This window comes from Molossus molossus, unplaced genomic scaffold (genome assembly GCF_014108415.1).
Source record: "Molossus molossus isolate mMolMol1 unplaced genomic scaffold, mMolMol1.p scaffold_m16_p_13, whole genome shotgun sequence".
In the NCBI taxonomy this organism is placed as follows: Eukaryota; Metazoa; Chordata; class Mammalia; order Chiroptera; family Molossidae; genus Molossus; species Molossus molossus.
Window position 1 is genome coordinate 4278335 of NW_023425348.1, and position 21566 is coordinate 4299900.

Genomic DNA, 21566 nt, shown 5'->3' on the forward strand with positions numbered 1-21566 from the left:
ACACTCAAAATGACTTTACAAGTGAAGCAGTTTGTCTGATCTGTTTCTGTTAAAGATTATGGTAAAACTAATGTATGATTCATAAAAGCTGCACACTAACCCAAAATGCATGAGGTCTACTTCCTTCTTTCTTTAGTTTCAACCAATCTGAACATAGCTTAAATACATAAATCTAAATAAAATACAGGTTTTAAAAATATAGAATACAAATTCTTTGCAAGATCTAACCTTCTGAGGAAGAAAGGGGGTAACGTTTCCCCCACACAGTAAGGGCTTATGCACTAAATCTACTGAGCTTGCCACCCAATTCCCCTTCCTTGGCTTTATAAACTGTTGGAAACAACAATCCAAATTTGAGCACTGACTTAAACTCACTAACATTTTTTCTAGTTTCAGTTTAATCAACAAATGTGTTTTGGGTCCTTTTCTGAACATATAGTAGTTATTCTTATAAGTTCCCAACTTGTTCAGCCTAATATGAACAAAGAGTTAAAATTTCTGGGTTTTACATAATATGTTTTTAGGACTCTCCAGTAATCTCCTATTATTAATTTAACTAAACTGCAAAAGGTCCACACATATTTTTTTTTAACTTATCAATGTAAAAAATTATACGAGAGAGAGAAAGCGAGCCTGCCATCACTTTGTTAGAAGGCGTGAAGCATCCCTGTCCTGAGTAGTAGACAGTATCCCAGGGCAGTACTCTGACTTCTACCCCTCCTTGAAGTAGGAGACATTGATTCTCACCTGCAGTGCCTGTGGATGGAACTGACCTCCACCCATTACTGCAGGAAAGAGAGGGTGTCCCTCCCTCTCCGCACCTGGCTCTCCAGATTGTGGGGGGAAATCTTACCATGTAACACACAGTGAGGCAGACGAGAACAGCACTGCAGAAGCTTTACAAACTAAACTGGCATTGAAATCACAACCCACAGAAATGAACCAGGACACGCATTCTGAACCTGAGCAGTTTGACTACCTGCTAAAAATAATTTAAATAGACAACAAAATCTTATAATGCTTAAAATGTTCAGGGTACAGTCCAAAATTAGTCATACCAAGAACCACTCGCCCAGCCAGTGTGGCTCAGTGGTTGAGTGCCGACCCATGCACCAGGAGGTCGCTGGTTCGATTCCTGGTCAGGGCACACACCCAGGTTGTGGGCCCAATCCCCAGTGGGAGGCACGCAGGAGGCAGCCAATCGATGTTCTCTCTCATCGATGTTTTTATCTCTCTCTCTCCATCTCACCTACTCTCTCTCTAAAAGCAATAAAGAAAAAAAAATTTTTTCCTAAGAACCAGTAAAATCTCACCTTGAATACAAAAAGACAATAGATGCACATACAAACATGACACAAAAGCGGAATTATTGAACAAGTAAACAGAAGCTCTCCTTAAAATGTTCCAGTGAACAATTATCAAAGTGTTATAACAAATAAAAGTCATGAATTAATTACCTGACTCTCCCTTTAAGAAAATCACCAAGGGAATGCAGACTAATGCAGCCACTATGGAATACAATATGGTGTTACCTCATAAAATTAAAAATTGAACTGCCATTTGACCCAGTGATCCCACTTCTAGGAATATACCCTAAGAAGCCTGAAACACCAATCAGAAAGAATACATGTACCCCATGTTCACAGCAGCACTATTTACAATAGCTAAGATCTGGAAACAGCCCAAGTGTCCATCAGTAGACAAATGGATAAAACAGTTGTGGTGCATATACACAATGGAGTACTATGCAGCTATAAGAAAGAAGGATCTCTTATCCTTTGAGACGACATGGAGGGACCTGGAAAATATTATCCTAAGCAAAACAAGACAAGCAGAAAAAGACAAATACCACATAATCCCACTTATTTGTGGAATATAATGAACACACAGTCTGAGGAATAGGGTAGACCCAGAGACGTGGAAGTAGGGTACAGACTGAAAACCCTCAGAAAAGAGGGTGGTGGGGGAGAGATAAACCACAGAACTTATATGCACGTGTGCATGAACAATGGACACGGACAACAAAGCCGGGGACGAGGTGGGGGGGGGGGGGGAGGAGGGTGTCAATGGGGTACAAAAGGAGAAACATCTGTAACAAAAATAAAATGAAATAAATAAATAAATAGGGGGGGGAGAAAATCACCAAAATGAAACTGTTTTCCTACTATGTGTCCGATATTCTTTATTTTGTCAGTGGATACCTTTTGTTTTATTTAGTCCTTTTGCTCAGAATTTAAGAGTCAAGAGTTTTAATTTCTTAGGATCTACTCAAGTTGTTAACATTCTGACCTTTTAAAAGTCAAGTATGTAGCCCTGGCTAGTTTGGCACAGCGGTTAGAGCACTGGCCCATGGACCAGAGTTGCGGGTTCGAGTCCAGTCAAGTTCATGTACCTCAGTTGTGGTTCGGTCCCCGGCCCTGGTTGGGATCGTGTGGGAGGCAACCAGTTGATGTGTCTCTCTCACATCAATGTTTCTCTCTCTCTCTCTCTTTCTCCCTCCCACTCTATCTGAAGATAAATGAAAAAATATCCTCAGGTGAGGTTTTAAAAAAATTAAAAATAAAAGTCAAGTATAGATTCTTTTCTTTTTTTTTTTTTTTACTTTTTTTTTCTTAATCCTCACTTTAGGATATTTTTCTATTTATCTTCAGATAGAGTTAGGGGGAGGGAGAAAGAGAGAGAAAAAGAGAGACATCAATGTGAGAGGGGCACATCAACTGGTTGCCTCCCACATGACCTCAACCAGGGCTGGGGACAAAACACAACAGAGGTACATGCCCTTGACTGGAATCGAATCTGCGACTTATTGGTCCACAGGCCTATGCTCTAACTGCTGAGCCAAACCAGCCAGGGTGAGTTAGATTCTTTTTTGTTGTTATCGTTAATCCTCACCCAAGGATATTCTTTTATCTTTATCTTTATTGTTGAAATTATTACAGATGTCCCCCCTTTTCCCCCCATTGACCCCGAGTTAGATTCTTTACATATATTGTCAATAAGCATTAATACTGTAAAAGGTTAATATTTAAGTAAATTTAACTTAATATTTGATTTCCTTTCCTTCATACTCTGCCAAGTTATCTAGAATAGCCAGGTATTTGCATTTTTCTATTTAATGACATTTTCTTGTTTGCCTTACAGAATTTTAAGGCCCTCATATGGAAACAAACTCCTATTAAGTTACAAGTCATACTGTTATCTCTCATGAGTTTCTGTGAGTTTTGGCTTCATTAAAATAAAACTTGGCTTAATTCTTCAGTATCTTCAACTACTTCCTCTACTAAAGCACTTCCACTAACCTACAGGCACGCTGGTATTTCCTAGCTTTAAGAAAAAACATACTGGGCCTCATATCTTGATCACCTTATTTCTCTATTTGCCCTTTGTAGCACATTTAGATAGGTGATAGATGATAGCTAGTTGATAGATGATAGATAGATAGATAGATAGATAGATAGATAGATAGATAGATAGATATAGAGATAGATAGAGATAGATAGATGATAGATAGACAGACGTTTAAAAAACCATCTATACATGCTGTCTCATATTTTTGTGTCTTTCAACTAACTTCCAGTCTCCTCATTCCACCTAAACTTTCCTTGTCAAGGTACATATCAACAATGACTTATTCTGAAAATCCAATGACCAACTCTGTCTTCATTTTGATTACCCTCTCAGAAGCAATGTGGCATAGTTAACAATTCCATTCCTAATAAAAGACTCTCTCCTTAGGGTTTCTATACCACAGTCTTTTGTGTTCTTGCTTTGTTCAGCTTTTTGGTTTTGTTTCTCCTCACTAATATTTCATCACATCTTTCCTGATAATTACGTTAAATGTTGGCTTCCTAACTAGGGAGCCCTTTTTCCTCTTCCTCTACTGTCCTCTCTCTTTACATGATATAATGCTCTCTAATTACTTAAATGTTTCCTAGATGCTAATAAGTTCCAAATTTATACCACAGTCCAAATACACCTTTTTGAGCTCCACATTTGTATATCCAACTATCTGATCAAAAATTAAACGTTTGGTCATCTCTGAGGCATCACAGCCTCCTCCACCCCTACCCTTGCAGAATTTGTACTTTCTCAGTTTTCCCTATTTCAGTAAATGGTGCCACTTCCACCCAATCATCCAATGCAGAAAGCCAACACTTTTTTTAACCCTTAAATCCAAATCCATGTTTAGGTTCTTTCAGTAATACTTCCAACAGGTAACTTAAATACACCCTTTTCTCCTGCTCTACCGCCATATTCTGAGCCACCATCAACTCTTCCCTGGACCTCTGAGAGAGCCTCCTGGTTGTTCTCCTTACTTCCTCTTTAATCTCACTCTAAACTGATGTCTATATAATAGCCACACAGAGCTTTTGAAATTATAACCAAGATCACAGCAACTCGAAACTTACGGCTCTTTCATGGTTTCCCACTGCACTTGGAATAAAATATTAACTTCTCACTCTATCATAATGATCCCACTGATCTCATTCCACACTATCCTTTAGTCTCTATACTTCAGTCCAACTGACTTTCAGGTGTATTGAATGTGCCAAGCATTTTCCCTTTATGGGGAATTTGTCCATGATGCCCTCTCTGCTTAGAACGGTTTTCCCCTCCAACTCTGCCTGGCTAGCACCTTCTCATTGCTCACTTCTCAGATTCACTTCACCTCTCAAGCAAGCTATTCCCTAACTATCCAGTCCAAAACAGGTCTTCTCTCTTTGTTTAATAATAGCACCCATCCTTTCCTTCCACAGCACTTGAAATAATTTTTAAGAACATATTTACTTTCTTATTTACTCGTTTAATTTTTAAAATGTCCCTCTTACAAAGTGTAAACTTTACGGGGTAGGTACCATGATTGTTCTGCCAACAATACAGTCCCTAGCATAAAACCACTGAAAAGAAACTAGGTGCTCAATTAAAACATTTTGGATGAATGGCTGAATAATATGTAATTATACTACTAATAAAAACAATTTGCTTAGAAAAGGGGCAAATGAAGTAGTGGTCACATATTATAAATCTTTGTACCTTCGATATAAGTAAAATGAACAGTTAACAGAATGCTCACTCTTACCAGACATAGTTATAAAGGCTTTACATACATTAACTCATGTAATCTTTACGAGGCTCCAATGAGGCAAATACTGTCATTATCTCCATTTTACATGTAAAATAACTGAGGCACAGAGAAGTTGAGTAATTTTTCCTAGGTCACATGGTTAGTACATACTAGAGCTAGGATTTGAACCCAGCAGTGTGGCTCTAGAAGCCACATTCTCATACTGTGTTAGATGAGTGGTGAGCATCAAAAATATTTAACTGCCAAGTCCATACCAGCTGACACAAGGACCATCTACTCCGAACAGAAGTGAAAGCTATGGAAATGAAACCAGCTGCATGTCGGCCTTGGCTAAACAGTCTTCTAGAAAGTCTCCAAATTCTCTTCAATCTGTTCACCAGAAAAGAAATAGCTAGCTCCATTAGGATGTCAATTTTCCATCTGGTGGGAACTTCTAACAAACTGTATTTACTGGATCCTTCAGAAGGAATTAAAAATAGTTACATCCTATAAATGACATTATATACCATGGCAAATAATATCATACTTCAAATATGTTCTCTATATTGAAAATATAACTTGGTAAACTAAGAGTTTTATCATGAAAAAGAATATTATAATCTTTTCTATTAGAAATTCTTCAACTCCTATGCTCCTTTGTATAAAGAAATAAAACTATTAAATTGGAAATAAAAAGTATATTTTCAACAGATTCCTTAAAGAGGCTCACGTACTAAACTAAAGATGAAAATAAGATAGACTGATCCTTGCTTACATGTATCATTTCTGTGAATCAATGCATTAAATATTTTGTGAGCTTCTTAAGGACAGGGCAAAAGTGAACTCACATTTATTACCACAATATTTGTAATGAGTATCTGTCCAAGTTATAAAATGGTATTTGTGCTAGACTAGTAAAAATTATTAAAAGTTATCTAACTGAACAGAAAGAAAGGTAAATCTATGCAGAGGGAACCACACGAATAGATAAAAGTGTTAAAAAGTAGCTGGCATGTTAAAAAAACAAACACACACACCCAGCAAGTATTCAGATGTAGAAAAACATGGGACATATGGTACAAAGAAGTCAGAATGAAGACAGTTAGCCAGGCATTTGAGACCACAAATGCCCATGCTAACAAGTTGGCCTTTTACTTTATTCCTAAGCAATAAAATAAGTTTTCAAACTGAATTATATGATCCAGAAAGAAATTAGGAACAGTATGGTATATGAATGAAAGGTATGGGTCCCAGGTTTAACCTGAGGACATCTATTTTTAGTAAGAAAAATAAAGCCAAAGCAGCCACATGCCAGTGGGTTTGAAAAATTACTCCAAAATCTACATTCCAACCTTTCCTTTGCTTCTTGGCTTTAGGTTGGGATTCCTGGTTTCCCTTCCCTCTGTGTGGCCCTTTAGAATGATGACTCACTTTGAGAGTCTACTAAGCTTATATATATGACTTTATATAACCTTTAAATGAGCTTATAAATATGACTTATAAATCAGAGCCCAAGGTGCTTCCCCTAAAATAAAATCTTTAAACATCATGTACTTTAATCTGTGCATCTGTCCCACACTTATCTCAATGTCCCTATGATAGTTCACTCTAACCAGGCATCCCCCCCTTTTTTCTTTGCATATAAGAATTGAGCGGTTGCAGTTTGTCCCCGGCCCTGGTTGGTCGTGCAGGTGGCAGCCACTCGATGTGTCCCTTCACATCGATGTTTCTCTCTCTCTCTCTTCCTCTCTCTCCCTCCCGCTCTATCTGAACAAAAAATGGAAAAATGTCCTCGAGTGAGGATAAAAAAAAAAAAAAAAAAAGAACTGAGGAGTGTGGATGTGGGGGTGTTATACATGGCATGAATCAAACATCAGATATCTAGTAACAGACTATATGTATATCCCAAATAAAAAAATGAAGGACTTTCGGTCAAGATGGCGCATAGGTGAACACGGTATCACGTCTCCCACAACCACATCAAAGTTACAACTAAACTACAGAACAACCATCCTTCAAAACCACCTGAAATCAAGCTGAATGGAAGTCCTACAACTGCGGAATTAAAGCAGCAGCCACAAGGAGACTGGTAGGAGGGGCGGAGGCAGACGGGCTGGCCCCACACCCACGTGTGGCGGATAAAATCAGGAGGACACCTCGGCTGGGAAGGTCCTTCCTGAGGACTGAGGGGTCCCCGTCCCACACCAGGCACCCCGCTCAGGGTTCCAGTGCCAGGAAGAGAATCCCCATCACTTCTGGCTGGAAAAACCAGCGGGAACTGAGGCTCAGGGAGGCTGAGGCAGCTGGAGCCCCAGGCAGCTCCTCTTAAAGGGCCCGCGCACGGACTTACTCGGACTCACACCTCCAGGCTCCAGCGTGGGGGAGGCAGCTTGAAAGGCATAGGAGACATATGGGGAAGAACTGAGGTGTTTAGCATTGGAGTGAGGGCTGGAGAGAGGGATTTCTCCTGGACAGATTGCTGTCAGAGGCCCTTGTTCCTTTAGTGAGCCCTTCCCTGAGGCAGCAGACAGCCGCCATATCTGGGACTCCAGCAACCTGGCTCACACTATTTGCCCCGCCCTGGTGATTCCCTGAGGCCCCGCCCCACCCAACTTTCTGGCCCACCCAAGCTGTTGCCAGTTGCTTTACCATAGGATTGGCCTGTCTTGGGATCCTGCCTCAGGTTTTCCTAAATCCTTTCAAACAAGCAGCATCTGGTCTCAGCGAGCCCCATAGCTCTCCTTAAGTAATACATAGAAACAAACACAGGGAGGCAGCCAAAATGAGGAGACAAAGAAATAGGTTCCAAATGAAAGAATAGAACAAAACTCCAGGGAAAGAACTAAGTGAAATGAAGATAAGCAACCTAACAGATGCAGAGTTCAAAACACTGCTTATAAGGATGCTCAATGAACTTAGTGAGAACCTCAATGAACTTAGTGAGGGCCTCAAGAGCATAAAAAAGGAGCAGTCAGAAATGAAGGACACACAGTCAGAAATGAAGGAGGCACTAACTGAAATAAAGAATAATTTACACAGATTCATCAGTAGAGTAGGTAAAGCTAAGAAACAAACCATTGAGTTGAAATATAAGGAAGCAAAAAACACCCAATCAGAAAAGCAAAAAGAAAAAAGAATCCAAAAATTGAGGAGAGTGTAAGGAGCCTCTGGGACAACATCAAGCATGCCAACATTTGCATCTTCGGGGTGCCAGAAGGAGAAGAGAGAGAACAAGAAATTGAAAACCTGTTTGAAACAATAATGGCATAAAACTTCCCTAACTTGGTAAAGGAAACAGACATACAAGTCCAGGAAGCACAGAGTCCTAAACAAGATGAACCCCAAGAGGCCCACACCAAGACACATCATCATCAAAATGCAAAAGGTTCAAGACAAAGAGAGAATCTTAAAAGCAGCAAGAGAAAAGCAGTTAGCTACCTACAAGGGCCATCCCATAAGACTGTCAGCTGACTTCTCAAAAGAAACTTTGCAGGCCAGAAGGGAGTGGCAAGAAATATTCAGAGTGATGAAAAGCAAGAACCTGCAACCAAGATTACTCTATCCTGCAAAGATGTCCTTTAGAATCAATGGCCAGACGAGAAAAAGTTAAATGAGTTCATCACTACCAAACCATTATTATATGAAATATTCAAGGGTCTTTTTAAAGAAAAAGATAAAATACATGAACAAACCAAATGGCAATGAATACTTATCTATCAACAATTGAATCTATAAACAAAATGAATACGCAGAACAGAAACATTCTCTTAGACACAGAGAACATTTTGTTGGTTGCCAGATGGGAGAGGGGTTGGGGGAATGGGTGAAAAAGGTGAAGGGATTAAGAAGTATAAATTGGGAGCCTCCACAGCCCCCGTGGATGCCAGCTGTGGCGGCTCCTCTCTGTCTGATTGCCCACCTCTGGTATTTGATGTGTTTGTTATGGAGCCCAACTGTGGAATCCATGTCTCATTTGCAAATGCTAGTTCCAGAGTGCATACCAGCCATGACAGCTTGGTGACCTTGTGCAGTAGAAGGCTAGTGTATTGTTACAACTGCTCAAGCTTTGACATACAAGATGAAGCAAGATGCCACAAGGAATGTTGCCTATACTTGGATTGCGAAGATTATGTGCATGTGGTAGAATTTAATCCTTTTGACAGTGGGGATTCAGGAAACCTACTTGCATATGGTGGCAATAGTTATGTGGTCATTGGCACATGTACATTTCAGGAGGACAAAGCAGATATTGGAGGACTTCAGTATAAAACACTATGAACAATTCACCATGGAGTCAGGGTTGGTGGCATAGCTTGGAGCCCAGAGACTAGACTTGATTCATTGCCTCCAGTAATCAAATTTTGTACTTCAAAATGAAATTTAGATTATTTACTTCAGATCTTCAGGATAAAAACGAATACAGGGTTTTAGAGGGTCATTCAGATTTCATTAATGAGTTGGTGTTTGACCCCAAAGAAGGCCAAGGAATTGGAAGTGTGAGTGATGATCACACCAGCAGGATTTGGAACTTGGAGGGAATACAGAAATCTCATTTTGCTCTTAATTCCCCTGGAATGAGTGTGTGTTGGCATCCTGAGGAAACTTTTAAGCTGATGGTTGCAAAGAAGAATGGAACAATCCGATTTTATGATCTTATGTCCCAACAGGCTATTTTATCTCTTGAATCAGAACAGATGCCATTAATGTCAGAACACTGGTGTTTAAAAAACACCTTCAAAGTTGGAGCTGTTGCAGGGAATGATTGGTTAATTTGGGATATTACTCGATCCAGTTACCCTCGAAATTAAGAGACCTATCCACATGGATCGAGCCTGCAAATTTAGGTGGTCCATAATTAATGAAAACTTGTTTGCAACCACTGGCTATCCTGGCAAAATGGCAAGCCAGTTTCAAACCCATCACCAAGGACACCCTCAGCCCATCCTCATTGGATCTGTAGCTGCTGGATCTGGCATTTCCTGGCATAAAACTCTCCCAGTATGTGCTGTGCGAGGAGACCATAAGCTGTTGTACTGGGTAACTGAAATGTACAATAAATGCTCTCACTAGCTTAGATCCATAAGCTTTGTATTTTTAGTACATGTTTTGGAGAATTCCTTATTTTTATATTAAATATACTGTAAGCTCTAGAAATAGCCCAGTTCTTATTGTTAAATAAAATATTAATGGTTTAAAAAAAAAAAAGAAATACAAATTGGTTGTTAGACTGACAAACCTCAAAGGGAAGGAGGGGGAGTGGAAGAGATAAACCAAAGAACTTACATGCATATGTGCATAACCAATGGACACAGACAACAGTGTGGGGAAAGGCAGGAGGAGGGCAGGAGTGGAGAGGAGGGGGCCAGTAGGGTAAAAATGAGGACCATCTGTAATACATTCAACAATAAAGATAAATTTAAAAGAAAAATAAAGAGTTGAAAAAGGTAGAGAATTAATAAGTTTCTAATAATGGGTTGGGTCTTAGGAGGCAAATAATTTACACACACACACACACAGAGATAGATAGATCTTTGAAGTCACTTCTGTGGTCTTCTTTATTTAATAACAGAAAAAGATTTTTTTCCCAGTGTTACAAAGAAAATATCTGCATGTATTAGTGAAGGGGGAAGAGGGAGGGAGTAGGAGTGGAAGGGATGAGGCAACAATAAAATCGATTGGGCCTGATGGAGAGAAGCAGGCAAGGCCAGGAAGACTAAACTACATATTCCCAGAAACTTCACACAGAGGGAAAAGTTAACTTCAGAAACTTTAGGAATTGCCCAAATATAAAGAATACAGTCCAAAGGAAAGTGAGTTAGTAGGTGATCACATACTCAGCAACTTGAATTTCCCTTGCAACTTCACAAATATTCATTAAAAAGACAAGATTCAGGACATGTTACACCAAAATAGGGCACTTAGATATGTTCAATATTTTAAATTGAAGGAACTTGAGAAACTGCAGGTGCAGAAAGAGCTCTCTGACCTTTCTTGAGGCAGGGCGCAAGACTCACATGTGTGATGTGCCCTCTCTATGCCCTGAGAAAGGACAGAGGGATGCGTCGCGTGGAATGTAAACAAGGGGGACTTGCTGTTTCCCCCATTTGACCCCTTTTAGCTTATACCTCTTTTGTCCTATCATATTTTTCCATGACTTTTCATGCTTCATCAAACCTGACAAAAATCCTCAGGTTTACCCACTTCTGCAGGTCTTCATTTCCTTATGAAGGCTCCCATGTCACATAAAACTTACATTAAATAAATTTGCATGCTTTTCTCTTGTTCATCTGTCTTTTATAACAGAGACCCAGCTGAGAATCTAAAAATGTAGAAGAAAAGAGACATTCTTCCTCCCCCGATTACAAGTATTACTGGATTTCTTATGAAATATACAGACAAAAGTTGCACCTTAAGGCCAGATCTAATGTGAGATAATAACAAGATCTATGAAAATTTAGAAGTAGAGACAGAAAAAAATTATAAGAAACTAAGGTGACAAAATCATGGAACAGACTTCAGTCTACTCATAACTGGACACTGGGTCAAACAAGTTTACTCATAATTCAGAGGAAGAAGAGTGTTCAACAGATACCAGACTGTCACTAAAATGTAAGATGAGATCTTTACAAATTAGGATTACTTTTACAATAGGTCTTGCTATTTAGTAAGGGATAAAATTAGTCAATTATTCAAATCATTCCATCTATCTTATTCTCCAAACAAAGACTTTGAAATTTTTAATTATTAATCTCAGAATAAATTACTCTACTATATAATGTAATATACATTCTTATGAATATACATATACTTGAATATGTAAACACATTTTAAGAATTCCATGGAAAATCATCAGAAAATTTAAAATAGCTGGTGTCATATTAAAAAAGAAAAGTTGCTGACTGCTACAAGAAGCTGAGTCTTGACAAGGAGAATATTACCCGAACATCAAGATAAGAAATAAATTGCTAAAGGAGAGAAATTAACTTTTTGTCAAACTGGTTATTAATTTAAAGATAAGCAAAGGTTGGTTTAAAAAGAGAGGGTAAAGAGTAATAACTTTAATATGAATTGGTATGAAGAATGGAAATCAGGGCCAACTTCATAGTCAAAAATCTGACATAGCGATTTTTTATAATATTACTGAACATAAGAATTACAATGTTATATTGTTTAATTCCAGAGAATAAATCCTTATTCAAAAGCAACAGCAATCATAATACCTAATGGCTTTGCCTAGTGAGCAAGCAACTCTTCTATAATTTATAACTATTCTACAATATAAACTGAATCCATTTGATAAATTGTTTTTCCTTAGCACTTTGATTCTATTGAAATACTTTACCTTTAATAATAATAGTTGACTTTACAGAAAGAGAAGAGAAGGCAAGGTGTGAGCAACAATACAGCAGGTATAGACATAGCATGTGACCACGAAAAGGCCAATTATACTGGCGATACTGCTTCCTTGGCTTATCTATTTCTATTACTATTATTTCCTCCATTCGTTCCAGGATATTGTGTATTATTTGTATATATTAAGGACAGATCAATGCAAAATTTTTCCACTTTGTAGAAGAAACTGGAAAAAATAAAATAGGGAGTAAAAATATCAGAAAGATATTCCACTACTAACCTGGTTTAGTTTCTTCCAGAGATTGAGGACAGGAGAAAGTTCGTTAGACCAGATTTCTCTATCAAATTTGCAACCAGCTGTTACTGATCTGCCCAAGATCCTTAACTGTGAAATAACCTGAATGAACAAAATAATAAGTAGCAATAAATAAAAATGACTTCAGCAAACAGAAATAGAATAGGTACAAAATAGCCATATTTATTTTATAAAAATAAAAACCAAATATAAACAAAGTTTAAACCCATTATCTCTGTTCAAATGGCTTAGTATTTTACTGATTTATTTAAGCAGCTAAAAAACAAAAGAATCTAACAACACTATGGAGGCTCCCCAAAAAATCAGGAATAGATTTACCATATAACCAAGCAACCCCTTTCTGGGTATTCACCCCCAAAATTTGACACAGATATCACACAGATATTTGCACCCCTGTGTTCACTGCAGCATTATTCATAGTGGCCAAGACATGGAAACAACCTTAATGTCCTTTGATATATGATTGGATAAAGAAGATGTGTTACATGTATATACTGAAATATTACTTAGCCATAAGTAAAGTTGAAAGACTGCCATTTGCAACAACATGGATGGAACTTGAGAATATCATACTAAGCGAAGTAAGTCAGTCAGTCAAGAATCTTATGGTTCACTCATACATGGGATAGCAAACTGAAAGCAACAAATGAACAAATAAGAAAAACAAACAAAAACTCAGACACAGACAACAGTATGGCAGTTACCAGAGGGCAGAAAGGTGGGGGAATAGTAAATGGTAAGGAGGTCAAATATATGGTGACAGAAGATTTGACTCTGGGTGGTGGGCAAACAATACAATATACAAATGATGTGTAATAGAGTTGTATACTTGAAACCTATATAATTTTATTAACCAATGTCACCCCAATAAGTTTAATTAAAAACAAAATTACATATTATAATGGCTTTTGTTTGAAAAGTTGCTTCTTTAGCCAGGAAGTTCTAATTATCTCTTACTAATAACCTCTTAGTGTTTCAATTTGTTTATTTTGAAATACAAAATTTTTCAGTTTTATTGGTTAAATTTCATAATTTCAAAATGCTGATAAATTGAAGATAGCTTTTTATAAAAATGAAATGTCAGAAAAGATAGTAAATATCATAGCTAACTGTATAAAATAGTAAAATAATTTTAAATAATTACTGGTTGGTGAAATCATCAATAACTGTAACTTTGAAGGTTCTATATTAATTTGGTGTTGTCATCTTAATGTTTCCTCTACATTTAAGACTCAAATGAAAGAAATAAAGATCAATTAGTTAAAACAAGGCAAGGTAAACAAGTAGTCCCTATTTAAGGCTTTCACTTCTATAACTTCTTTGTTACCAGTTTTGTGTGTGTGTGTGTGTGTGTGTGTGTGTGTGTGTGTGTGTGTTTTCTTAGTGAATTTTATTCACAACAATCTTGGAAGTTGTTGCTATCAACTTCATTTTTTTAATTAATTTATTTTTGTTACAGATGTTTCTCCTTTTTTACCCACTGATTCCCCTCTCCCCCTCCCTCCCCACCCTGTCCCCAGCTTTTTGTCCATGTCCATTGTTCATGCATACATGCTTATAAGTTCTATGGTTTATCTCTCCCCACCACCCCTCTTCAGGGGATTGTCAGTCTATACCCCACTTCCACATCTCTGAAACTACCCCATTCCTCAGACTGTTATGTTCATTATATTCCACAAATAAGTGAGATCATATGATTCTTGTCTTTCTCTGTTTGGCTTGTTTCACTTAGGATAATACTTTCCAGGTCCAGTTTTTTAAATACTCAAAATCAAATCACTCACATTTTCTTTTCTAAAATATTGTTTGACTTCCATTTCAATAATATTAATAAACCTTCTTAATAATTTGCTAGGAAAGATCCAGAATATTATCCAGTATGCTAAAAATTATACTATAGATACTGGGTATGTGTATAAAAATCAGTGAGATATCCAACTGATTGTTCTTCATAAATATGTCAACTAAATATTAAAATGGTGCTGTCTCATTGCTTATCTGATATAAACAAAATATATCCAAAATGCCAGGTATATGTTTTCCTAAACTAATATTTTAAAAATTAACATTTGCAGCATCTTGACCACTTTCGCTTTACTTTTTGGTTGTTTTTCCTTTTTAACAGATTGGACTATATTTCATATTTTGATGGGTTCTTGTATTACAAAAGTTTGTAATAAAATAAAGACCATAAATCTTTCAAAATGAATGCACTTCTTAATTGTTAAAAATCCACAATCATGGTGTTAAACTAAGTTACTTCTAGAGTTTTTGATTGATTCTCTAATCTTGAAAATACTATGGTGATTCAGTGTTTCATTATTTTTGTTTTTCTGATAAATTATTTTCATTTGCTCTAGCTGAACCCTAATTTATCAGCTTTGCTACACCACAAAATATCACTAGTTTGTAGTCAAAAGAAGTGCTATTTTAACTCTGGTAACATTTTATATCGTTTTTTTGAGTTTTAAATTTGTCAAATATGACAGAAAACAAGAATACAAAGAGATGTCTAAAGGAAAAAAGATTCAAATAGTTTTTATATATGATGTTAAAACTATTGTAAGAATAAAATATTTGCCAGCCCAAAAAAGGTCATATTTTCAGCATTAGAGAAATAACATATGAGGCTGCTTTTCTTAATAACAGTATCACAATATATTATAATCTTTAATGAATAGACAGTATAAAAAGGAAGTGCCAATAAGTAATAAAAATATTTTTATAATGAGGATAGAGCTATAACAGTAGACAATCTTTCTTTTTACAAAGTCTTATATTGTTAACTCTTTTACAAAGCACAGATAATAAAATTTCTTTCCATTATTCATTTTTAAACCAATTAAAAATACTTTATTCAATATTGTCATGCACATTGCTTAACAATAAGAATATGTTCTGAGAAATGAATTATTGGACAATCTGTCCTTGTGTGACCATCATAGAATAATTACATAAACTAGGATACATGTATATACAAATCTAATACGGTACAGCCTATTCCTCCTGGGCTACAAGCCTGTACTGCATGCTACTACTGTACAAAACAACATGAGATTAAATCAAGCACAAGAAAAAATGATGCCATCAAAAAATGCAGTAAACACAAGATGAATAAGGCTGTTGCCAGCATAACATGCACACTGTTTTATAGGGAAAAAAATTTATCAGTAGAAAAAATACACTCTAAAATAAGAATTAAAAACTAAAGTATAGAAAATAAATAAACCCGTATTAAAGTGACTTATTATCATTATCAAATATTAGTACTATATGTGTTATACTTTTATAAGACTGGCAGCACAATAGGTGTGTTTATACCAGGATCAGTCACCATAAACACGAGTAATATGTTGCACTACGATGGCTACAATATCACTTGGCAATAGAAATTTTTCATCTCCAATATACTCTTTTTTTTTAAATATTTTTTTCTTTATTGCTTTGAGAGAGAGAGAGGGAGAGGAAGAGATAGAAACATCGATGAGAGAGAACATCAATTGGCCATCCCCTGCATGCTCCCCACTGGAGATTGGGCCCACAAGCTGGGCATATGCCGACTGGGAATTGAACTGGTGACCTCTTGGTGCATGGGTCGATGCTCAACCAGTGAGCCACACCAGCCAGGCTCCAATATACTCTTATAGAACCATCATTGTATATTTGATCCATTGTTGACTGAAACTTCGTTATGCAGCACATGACTGTAATATGACTTTAAAATTACATCAAAGGGGCCCTGGCCAGTTTGGCTCAGCGGTTAGAGCGTTGGCCTGCGGTCCAGAGAGACCCGGGTTCGGTTCCCACTAAGGGCACATACCTTGGTTGCAGTTTGTCCTCAGCCCTGGTTGGGTCGTGTGGGTGGCAACCACTCGATGTGTCGCTTTCACGTCGATGTTTCTCTCTCTCTCTCTCCCTCTCACTCTATCTGAACAAAATATCGAAAAATGTCCTCGGGTGAGGATAAAAAAAAAAAAAATTACATCAAAGGGGATAAAATTTCCCATGAACAACAAATTTGGATCACTTCTACCATGTTCTATTCATATTGAACAAGGTGAATAAAGCTACTGGCATGCTTTGGGACTTCTATAAGGTTGTAGGGAAGCTAAAGAAGATGTCACTCCTATTCCACCCGATGCCACTCCTACTTCAAAGAGCAACGAGAGACATTTCAGGAATACCTATGCTTTTCCTGAACAATCAGTATGTTTTTATTTTTATTTGTTTTTGTTTTTTTTATCCTCACCCAAGACATTTTTCGGTATTTTGTTCAGATAGAGTGGGAGGGAGAGCGAGAGAGAGAAACATTGAGGTGAAAAGGACACATCGAGTGGTTGCCACCCACACAACCCAATCAGGGCCGGGGACAAACTGCAACCGAGGTACATGCCCTTAGCGGGAACCAAACCTGGGTCTCTCCAAACCGCAGGCCAACGCTCTAACCGCTGAGAAAAACCGGCCAGGGCTGTTTTTATTTTTAGACACTAAATTTATAGAACTTTAGAGCATGGGTTGCATTGTTTATATCTCTTCTTTTGGCATAAACTACTTCCCTAGTTTTATGTTATTTTCTTCTAATATTCTTTTTGACTGATTTCGACAACCATTGATTCTACACTAACAGATTATTTACATTTTTAAGTCACCTCCAGTATGATCCTTCTGGGAAAGAGAAGTAATATGGATTTTTAAAATAAAAACATTCCCAATTTACACATAAGTCAATGGACTGTAAAATAAATTAAGTAAATTATATTTTTGTCTCAGGACATAAAAGAGACTAGATGTCTAGAGAAAATTTTATAACTGTACATTTAAAAATTATGAATAACAATAATGTCATTTTTAAAACCTGTTAAAAGTTATAATTAAAATGTAAGGGAAATCCTAAAATTCTAAAACCAGGGAGGCAAAGCTAATCTAGAGCCCTCAGTGAGTCCTGAAGCCGGCACTGCCCTGGGTACCTGCCTACCACAAGGGGCCTAGAGCCTGTTTTGCCTATCTGTTTACTTCATATTTTAACTTACTTTTAGACTTAGAGAAATGTGGCAAAAATAGTACAGAAAATTCCCACTATGTACTTCATGCAGCTTCCCCTAATGTTAGCACCTTACATAATCACAACACAATGATCAAAACCAGGAAATTAACATTGGTACAATGCTATTAACTAAACTACTACAGACCATATGCAAATTTTACCACTTTTTCCAGAAATGTCCTTTTTCTGTTTCATAAAAATGTCACATTATATTTAGTAGCTATTTATCCGTAGTCTTGCCCAAAACTGTGGCAGTCTTTCCTTGTCTTTATTACTTTGACCAGTTACTTTGTACAAGGTCCTTCATTTAAGTTACAAGGTCCACATACCCAAAGATGGGAAATAGGCGGCGGAGGGAACGGAGCTACACAGACCGTCTCCAAGAACCAAACTGGAATTACAACTATAACACAGACAAATTGATGGGGAAAAGCAACAGAAAAGCAGCTTGCGAGGACCAGATAACGAGGGACACTGACTCCATCCTGGTAGGATTGTGAAGGCGCGAGACGGGGGCTGGGAGCCCACGGTCGGCAGCTCGGCAGCAGCCTCAGCTGGGAGCAGGGCCCTCGGGTCACACTCCCAGGCGGCTCCACAGCGCAGAGCCCAGACAGAGGCTAAAGCAGCCACAGCCACTCACCTTGGGCTCCGGCAGAGGGAGGGCAGACTGGACTGGAGCTGTGTCGGGACACTCGGGATTTGGAGGGTGCTCAGAGCTTTTGCTGAGTTGTAGCCACGCAGGACGGTGGCCACATTGCTCCTTCCCAGGGCTCTGAGGAGAGGCAGCAGCCCCTCCCTCAGAGATGCAACCCCACCCTGTGTGCCACTGAAGTGCTAATTGAGGCTCATTAACAACCAGCATCTGCCCCACTCTCGTGAAATCCCCTTGTGCTGAGCAACTGAGGGAGTTTTTCAATCAACTGACAACCCAAAACTCGTTAAGTAACCTCGACTGCTAGCCTCCAGGCAAAAAGCTAGAGGATAACAGTACCTTTCCTGGGCTGGCAACTTTAACCAAGAAAGTAAGAACTGACAGTGGTGTTTAACATGGGTCCTCCCTCACTCATCTAAACCCAGGAGAGGGATCCACAAACAGCAGAACACCAACACCCACAGGGAAAACTTGACAGGTTCCAAAGCCCACAGTGATAGCCAAAATGGTGAAACACAGAAACAGAAGCCAAATGAAAGAGCAAGAGACCTCCACTGAAGATGAGATCAATGTGGAGCAATTAGGCATGTTAACAGAGCTAGAATTCAGGGCCATGATCTTGAGGAAGCTGAACAGCATGAGTAAGGACATAGAGACACTGAAAATAAGCCAATTGGAAATTAAAAACCATCAAGAAGAGATAAAAAATGACATATCAGAAATGAAAAACACATTGGAAGGTTTAAAAAGCAGAGTAGAGGAAGCTGAGGACCGAATCAGTGAATTAGAAGACAGGGTAGAAAAAATCAACCAATCAGAAAAACAAAAGGAAAAAACTATTTAAAAACAGGAAGACAGCTTAAGAGAACTGTGGGACAACTGGAAACGTAATAATATTCCTATCATAGGAGTCCCTGAAGAAGAAGAAAATGAGCAAGGGATGGAGAATATATACAAAAAAATAGTGACAGAGAACTTCCCTAATTTGGTGAAGGAAGAAGGCATTCAAGTTCAAGAACTACAGAGAGTCCCAAGTAAGAAGAACCCAAACAGGCCCACACCAAGACACATAGTAATTAAAATGCCAAAATTAAAGACAAAGAGAGAATCCTAAAAGCAGCAAGAGATAAGCAACAGGTTACCTAAAAAGGAAACCCCATAAGGCTCTCAGCTGACTTCTCACAAGAATCACTACAGGCCAGAAGGCAATGTCATGAACTAATCAAAGTCATGAAAAACAAGAATCTGAATCCAAGCCTACTCTACCCAGGAAGGCTATCATTCAAAATAGAAGGTCAAATAAAGAGCTTCCCAGACAAAAAAAGGCTAAGGGAATACATTAGCACCAAACCAGCACTGCAAGATATGTTAAAAGGACTGCGGTAATTAGCAGGAGAAATGGGAAGAAAAATAGAACCACACTAAACAAAAATGGCAATAAATAAGTACATATCAATAATCACCTTAAATGTAAATGGATTGAATGATCCCATAAAAAGACACAGAGTAGCTGATTGGATAAGAAAGCATGACTCATCTATATGTTGTTTACAAGAGACCCACCTCACAACAAAAGACTCACATAGGTTGAAAGTGAAGGGATGAAAAAAAATTTTCCAAGCAAATGGAAAGCAAAAAAAAAGCTGGGGTAGCAATTCTCATATCTGATAAAATAGATTTCAAAATGAAGACCGTAACTAGAGACAAAGAAGGCCACTACATTATATTGAAAGAATCTATCCAACAGGAAGATATAACCTTGATAAACATATATGCACCCAATATAGGAGCACCAAAATACATTAAAAATCTGGAGGACTTCCAAGGAGCAATTGACAACAATACAATCATAGCAGGGGACTTCAACACCCCGTTGACAGCACTGGATAGATCCTCTATGCAAAAAATTAGCAAGGAAACAGAGACTCTAAATAAAGCACTAGACCAAATGAACTTAACAGATATCTACAGAGAATTACACCCCAAAACTACAGAATACACATTCTTCTCAAGTGCACATGGGACATTCTCAAAGATAGATCACATGATAGGACACAAACTAAATCTCTGTAAGTTCAAGAAGACTGAAATCATATCAAGCATCTTCTCAGATCACAATGGCATGAAACTAGAAATCAATTGCAACAAGAATATGCAAAGACATTCGAACACATGGAGGCTAAATAGCATATTATTAAACAAGGAATGGGTTACCGAGGAGATCAAGGAAGAAATTAAAAACTTCCTGGAAACCAATGAAAATGAACACACAACAACACAAAATCTATGGGATGCAGCGAAAGCAGTTCTGAGAGGGAAGTTCATAGCACTACAGGCCTACCTCAAGAAACAAGAAAAATTTCTAATTGACTGTCTAACCTCACAACTTAAAGAATTAGAAAGCAAACAAAAAGAAAACCCCAGAGCAAGTAGAAGGAAGGAAACAGTAAAGATCAGAGCAGAAATAAATGACATAGAGACCAAAAAAAGAATTCAAAGGATCAATGAAACAAAGAGCTGGTTTTTTGAAAAGATAAACAAGATTGATGGACCCTTAGCTAGACTCACTAAGAAACAAAGAGAGAGAACTCAAATACACAAAATCAGAATCGAAAGAGGAGAAGTAACAACCAACACCACGGAAATACAGAAGATCGTTAACAAGTACTATGAACAACTATATGGCAACAAATTCGACAATCTAAACGAAATGGACAAATTTTTAGAAACACACAGTCTCCCAAAACTGGACCCGGAAGAGATGGAAAACTTGAACAGACCAATAACAACTAAGGAAATTGAAGAGGTAATCAAGACACTCCCAGCAAACAAAAGCCCAGGCCCAGATGACTTCATGGGGGAGTTTTAAAGAACATTCAAAAAAGAACACCCATTCTCCTCAAACTATTTCAAAAAATTCAAGAGGAAGGAAGACTTCCAAACTCGTTTTATGAAGGCAGCATAATTCTAATTCCAAAACCAGAAAAAGACACTATGAAGAAAGAAAACTACAGGCCAATATCCCTGATGAACATAGACGCCAAAATCTTGAACAAAATATTAGCAAATCGGATCCAGAAATACATCAAAAAAATTACTCACCATGACTAAGTGGGATTCATTCCAGGGATGCAAG

General features: G+C 37.8%; 1 protein-coding gene and 1 pseudogene across 1 annotated transcript in view; one reads left to right on the forward strand and one right to left on the reverse strand.

Moving 5' to 3' along the window:
- The window catches only part of DYNC2H1 (dynein cytoplasmic 2 heavy chain 1), a 432306-nt gene that overhangs the window by 110936 nt on the left and 299804 nt on the right, over positions 1–21566 (reverse strand). Inside the window, exon 84 of the mRNA XM_036258012.1 lies at positions 12699–12815. Within this exon, the coding sequence (XP_036113905.1) occupies positions 12699–12815 (117 nt within the window). The remainder of the gene's footprint in view (positions 1–12698; positions 12816–21566) is intronic.
- Positions 9144–10135, forward strand: LOC118627702 (annotated as a pseudogene).